Source organism: Cucumis melo, chromosome 10, assembly GCF_025177605.1.
Source record: "Cucumis melo cultivar AY chromosome 10, USDA_Cmelo_AY_1.0, whole genome shotgun sequence".
NCBI classification, from domain to species: domain Eukaryota; kingdom Viridiplantae; phylum Streptophyta; class Magnoliopsida; order Cucurbitales; family Cucurbitaceae; genus Cucumis; species Cucumis melo.
The window spans coordinates 807,127-813,225 of NC_066866.1; the positions used below are offsets into that span (position 1 = coordinate 807,127).

Consider the following 6,099-nt stretch of genomic DNA (forward strand, 5'->3'; position numbering starts at 1 on the left):
TAATGAAAATGTATAAATTTTAGCATATCAAATTTATTATTTTCTTTTAAGACAACTTCCATTACATTATTTAATTCTACAATTGAGTTCAAAAGTGGACTTCAATAAAATATGTACTGAAATCGTCAACGTTACTACGGAATTTACAATTAATAGAAAGGTTATATGAGAATAAAATAATTACAATAGTTTATTTTATAATCCCTAAACACCAAAGATCCATCGAGTAATCGATTAAAATAGATACAATTTCAACCAAACTTAAACCAATATTTTATTGTTGATTCATATCAGGAAATTTCAGATAAAACAAAGTTATTCTTATTAATAATCTTACTATCATTGCCCGCAACTTACATGCAATATTCACATATGATATGTGGATTAATTCAAAGAAGAAGGTAACGTAAAGCAGCTCAAATATAAAGTTATGAGGCTTGAAGGCATGTGATTGATGAGCTGAGCCTTACATTTCTCCAGGAAGCATTGTGTCTCCTGGCAGATCACATACAGCAATACCCTGATACAATATGGAACAAATAGTCCGTTGTTAATGGATCCATAAGAGAAAGATGTGAAGTTGCATTAGAGGGGGAAAAAGGAGCTAAATCTGACCTCTCCTGTGAGGTGAGCCACACATCTCTTCTCAGCTAGCAACTCAGCTTCAGTCTGAAACAAAATAGTGCAAAACAAATGGAATTAGGCGGTTCGACAATAGCCAAAATCCGGTAGAGATGAAAAACAAAACCAGCTTTGTTGTGTTGTGTAAATTCATCTGATAAGAAACCCAAAAAAGACGGATGCATCATAATATTTGTATAAGAGGGTGAGCAAAATTTGATTCATGAGTGTAGTACGTTTGACTTCATCTCTAAAATGTTTACGCTTTTTCTTGTTGAAGTATTGAGGTAACTAGATCTAATAACACTACACATTAACTTGAGATTTTGAGTTGATTGGTAACTTTGTAGATCCAATGTTCACTGAATTAGAAAAAAGATATAGCAGACCTTGGCAATTCGCTTGCGGAGATAGTCATCAAATATAACATCTTTCACAAGTTCATAGTCACCATCTCCCTGCGAAAGCCACATATTACTGATTACAAACACTAAGGTAGTAAAGTAGGAGCTGAAAGTTGGGAACAAAACTACCTTTGATCTGCATGGCATGCTGAAAACAATATCGTCTGCTATGCCATAAGGATTTCCAGTGGTATATACCTACAAATCGGTTATTGTCACGAGTTTGAGGTTAATGCATAGTAGATTTACTTCACCTAAGCTTAAGCTTATTAACGCTGTTTACACTTATGGTGTCTTGCTATCTACTTTTAGTAAATTTTTTCAAAATCCAAGTCTACGATGTTCAACTAAAATAAATGGATTTCAAAATTTTGTTTTTGTCTCAGAACTGTACTGCTTAAGAAATAAAAATTTTCCTAAAACAAAGATGAAAATAAATAAGTAATGGTGAGAAAACAAGCACAATTTTAAAAAGCTAAATGGTTATCAAACGAGTCTTTTGCTGCACCCCATTCTCACTTATTTTCTCGAGCCAACACTCTCCCCTCCAAACAAGTATGCTGAATTAGGGCCGATCAGCTTATAAAACAATGTAATGATACACCATTAATGTACAAGTATCAAGGGATGCTGCATAAGATATATCCTTACCCCAGATGAAAACCAATCGCCTTCAGGAGTTGGAGTAACTAAAGACCTTATGGCATCAACAATTGATACAGCAGTTGAAGCAGCTGAAGATCTTCCCCATTTCTCAATTAGCAGACCACCCCTCTGAAAATTGAGACAACAACTCGACCCGTTAGTAAACATATCAATCAGAGACTATCTGATTCATTGAGCAGTGAACACTGTGTGCCTTATAACACCTTTGCTAATAATGTTACCTTCTGTACTTTTTCAGTGAATTCCTCTTCCAACCACCTGTGGTCCTTGATAACCTCTTTAACGGGTAAGCCGTTAATTTTTGCATTCAAGAAGTCTGGAACCTGGAGTGAAGGCGGAAAAATAAGCATACAATTGAGGTGATTCAAAGAAGCCAGCTAAGCTTCTAGAGCATGAACTAACCTGAGTTGTTGAGTGGTTGCCCCAAATGGTCATGTTTGACACTTTATCATAGAAGACGCCCGCTTTCAGAGCCAGCTGAACACGTCATGAAAGTACACAAGTTTTATCTATTCCAAAAAACATATTACATGTTAGGAAAGCAAGTAGCATCGAGTGTGTTAGTGGTATAGTACCTGACATTTTGCTCGATTCTCGTCTAGTCGAGTTAAAGCGTGGAAGTTCTTTGCAGGAATTTTCGGAGCATTTTTCAAACAGATTAATGCACTGCATGGATTGAAAGGGAAGAGAGAAGTTATATCTTGCACAGACTTAAAGAAACTCGTGCTGAATAAAACATGAACTCACTTGGTATTGCAGGGATTGCCCACAACTATGACTTTGACATTTGGGGATGCAACAGCATTTAGAGCTTTGCCCTTTGTTTAGTGTTAAATGATAACATCAAAAGATAAATGTAACAAATTGCCTATATTTATTGGAGTAGCAGAAAAAATGGATCTCAAAGAAAATAAATGATAAACGTACTTGTTCAGCAAATATCTGCCCATTTATATCTAATAAGGCGGCACGCTCCATTCCTGGTCCTCGAGGCTTTGCTCCGATCAAAAGAGCCCATTCTGCATCTTGGAATACTTCATGAGGATCAATGCTTATCACCACCTCCCTCAAAAGAGGGAAAAGGGAGTCCTCCAATTCCATAGCAACACCTGCATATATGGAGATGTCATTAGTAGGTTATTTGTAGGATAGCTGGAAGATTTCAGTTCAATCTCAAAGTTTGGTGGTTTAACATATTATAGACAAGTTCTTATGTTGAACTGTTCACAAGACATCATCGGAAAAAAAGGCTGATACAGGCTAAAACTTCATAGAGGAATGAAAAGAAACTTTTGTTTCATGCATTTTATCTTCATTGCTCAAGAGGTCTGGAAATGAGAGACTATAGAAATACCATGCAATCAAATCTTCAAAGCAATACTGAGTTTCTTTTAAGTGTGCCAAACTTGCCTTCAAGTGCTTGGAGTGACCTTTCTGATCCCAATAGCTTCAATGCAATAGGTTGATCAGGACCGAAAACTTCACCAGATGCAAGCTAGTGAAACAAGCAGAATAAGATTTCATCTAAACCATCAGAACAGAATGAGAAAAAAGTTTGAGTTTTCTACTAAGATTTAAGCCAAAGACCAGAACAGTTCAACTTTACAGGATGTAAAACATATACAAGAAATACAACAAAGGAAACTAGATACTCGTTCCATTTCTCTTTTATTGTGTGAACGAAATTTTGGTTCAATTGTTAGTGTACTAGCTAGGGAATGAATGCTTACCTTGAAGAGAAGATGATTGGATATCATTCCAGCAGCCCCAGAGACTGAAACATTGATCAGTTTCTTCCATGATGTTGTCTCTTCCTCCTGTGATGAGTACAAAATATGTCAGGGCCAAAGAAAAGTTTTGTCCAAAATGACAAATCCTGCTGCAAAAGGATTGTGGTTAAATGATAATATACATGAATGAAATATATTTCTTCAAGGTTGATATATGATCTCAATTGTATGAAATAATTTCATTCTGCCTAAAAACTAAGACCAAAATTAGGTGTGATCTCTATCTTTATCTCTAATGAGAAAAAATCATTTGAAAATCAATCAAATAAGAAAGAAAGAAAGAAAAGTCTAACACTCCAAAAACCAAGGCTGTAACTTTTGCTGGTGTACAAGGTAGAGGGATATATAAAAGTTCAGCTCTAAGAATCAATTTTATTTAAAGATTGTGGGATTTCTTTATCTTTTTGACACGAGATGCCAAAGACCATACTTCAACCAATTAGCTATATTCTGATATTAAAGTTTACAGATCCAGAGGAAGTTAAGGCAGGGTAAAATTTATAAGGAGCATATTTTGGAATTAGAAAGTAGGACTTATGTACCTTAAAATCTCACATAAACCCAATAAATAAATTAAAATTTAAACTTAATGAACAATGGTTAGAAAATGTTGAGGAATTATTTTTCTAATTTAAAATAATAAAAAAGGTGACTGCGTGGACATTTAAATCTAAAACGAAGGAAACAAATGAACCGAAACAAAAAATGGATGTTTTGAAAACTCCATTATTAAACGCACATATTCTCATTTTCCCAAAAACACATGACATTCAAAACAACTACTCATAAATTCAAACAATCACGACACAACTTTACACATTTGTATTTTTATAATGAGCATGAACTTAATGGCAGTGCCAGTACTTTGATAATTAGATTATAACTCAAAATGAACAAACAAAAGGAATCAAACACTATAAGTAACGAGAGATTACATAAAAGAATCTTACACTACAACTGGTTATTGAGAGAAGTCCAAAAACAATTCTTCAATAAAACGAACACATCCCCCATGAGAATTGAAGAACTTACAGCTTTTAAATCATATGTGAGGCAAAAAACACCATAACAATCGCTTTTACTCTTAGGGTCCTCTGTTTTCGCTGTAACTGGAGCTGCTTCAACTTGACTAAAAAAGAAATTGAACAGAGCAAACAACTCGTCTATAATTTCTCAAAAATAAAAGAATCTTCCGAACTTACTGAAAAAGTAAAGACTTACATATATTTGAAACTTACTTGATAGAGCAAGTGACTCGGGGAGTTTGAGAGCGATGAAACGGGCGGAAAGAGCAGCGACGGTGGTCAGCGGAGAAACGATTGGAGTGAAAAAGAGTGTTGGAGGAGAAGTTGAGTTCAGTTTTTAAAGAGGAGGACAACTCTGCTACGGCCATTGCAGCAGAGGGAGACACAGAAATGGAGAAATGGCGGAGTTGAAGAAGGGAAGAAGAGATGTTATTGAGAGGGATTGAAGGAAGAAGAGAGAAGAGAGAAGAGAGAAGAAGAAGAAGAAGAAGAAGAAGAAGAAGAAGTAAAGGTTTCTGGCTATGGAGGTGGGGAGAGAGCGGGAGAGATGAGATAGAGATTGAGCAGAAAAATGATAAAAGAAAGAAAGAGATAAAAAAATAAAAAAAAATTTAAGGATTATTTGAAAAGATTTTCTAAGGCTTTGCGAGTGACACGTGTCGCATTAGTGATTGGGAATTCCCTTTAACTGTTTTCTAGCTTAACAGATGTTGCTATCTTCATTTAATAATTTATCCATTTCTTTCCTCTCTATAGCACTTAGATTTTTTTAGTTAACTTGTAGAAATTTTCTCCAAATTTAGCATAAATTTTACGGTATTTAAAAATATTTTTTAAATAATTATTTTCTATCGACATCTATTAATGTATCGGTAGAAATCTATCAATATTTACTTCGATCGAAAGTTTTAAATATTTTGCTTAATTGTACTATGTTTGAAGATTTTTTTTTTGAATTGTTATAGGTAACAATCGAAACTATTTATAGAGTATAATAAAAAATACTTGAATAAGTTAGAGAGAGATTGGATGAATTTTTCTATATTTTGTAAATAGTTTTAGTATCTAGTGATTTTTAAAAATATCTTTTATTTTCCTATTTTAAAAAAAATGTTTATTTGAATAATTGATTGTCCAAACATAATTTACTAATTAATATATCTAATTAGGAAATTTATTTAAAGGATAAAACTTCTAAAAATATTTATTAGCAAAATATCAAAATATGTACTAAGATCAATACAAATCCTAGTCTATTTCGATCCACTACAAATTATGATATTTTACTATATTATTGTAAATATTTTAATTTATTTTACTATATTTAAGTACAATCAATCAAAATTATCGTATCAAATATGAACTGGATTTGAACTCGAACTAAAAACTAAATGTTTCTTTTTGACATATTTCGATTCTCTATTATTGGTCAAGGGTTTTGAAGTACTGAATTAATCTTTATATTTTAATATTTAAAAACAGTAATTACCACAATACATAAATTATTTAAAATCTTTAATTTGTATATAGAAATTAAAGTGGAATATGGCATAAAAAAGTCATAGAATGCAACCAAAAGCTGAATTCCAATGG

The 6,099-nt window shown here is 33.2% G+C and overlaps 1 protein-coding gene across 1 annotated transcript; it reads right to left on the reverse strand.

The window, feature by feature from the left end:
* Positions 1–298: 298 nt before the first annotated feature.
* LOC103489426 (malate dehydrogenase [NADP], chloroplastic) lies at positions 299–5,094 on the reverse strand. The gene is made up of 14 exons (XM_008448587.3): positions 4,720–5,094; positions 4,514–4,610; positions 3,422–3,508; positions 3,102–3,186; positions 2,619–2,800; positions 2,439–2,509; positions 2,267–2,357; positions 2,094–2,168; positions 1,913–2,014; positions 1,677–1,799; positions 1,155–1,223; positions 1,011–1,079; positions 616–669; positions 299–520 (listed from the first exon to the last, which is right to left on the reverse strand). Exons 1-14 carry the CDS (start codon positions 4,872–4,874, stop codon positions 467–469), a joined length of 1,314 nt encoding a protein of 437 aa, XP_008446809.1. The 5' UTR covers positions 4,875–5,094; the 3' UTR covers positions 299–466.
* Positions 5,095–6,099: the final 1,005 nt, after the last annotated feature.

What these genes read in the sequence shown, in the direction of transcription:
- LOC103489426 (XM_008448587.3), bottom strand. Translation starts at nt 4,874, where the DNA reads ATGGCCGTAGCAGAGTTGTCCTCCTCTTTAAAAACTGAACTCAACTTC. An exon ending in GTCACTCCAAGCACTTGAAG is followed by an intron (nt 2,801 to 3,101) that starts GCAAGTTTGGCA and finishes CCATATATGCAG; the next exon opens with GTGTTGCTATGGAATTGGAG. An exon ending in TGGCTCACCTCACAGGAGAG is followed by an intron (nt 521 to 615) that starts GTCAGATTTAGC and finishes ATATTGTATCAG; the next exon opens with GGTATTGCTGTATGTGATCT.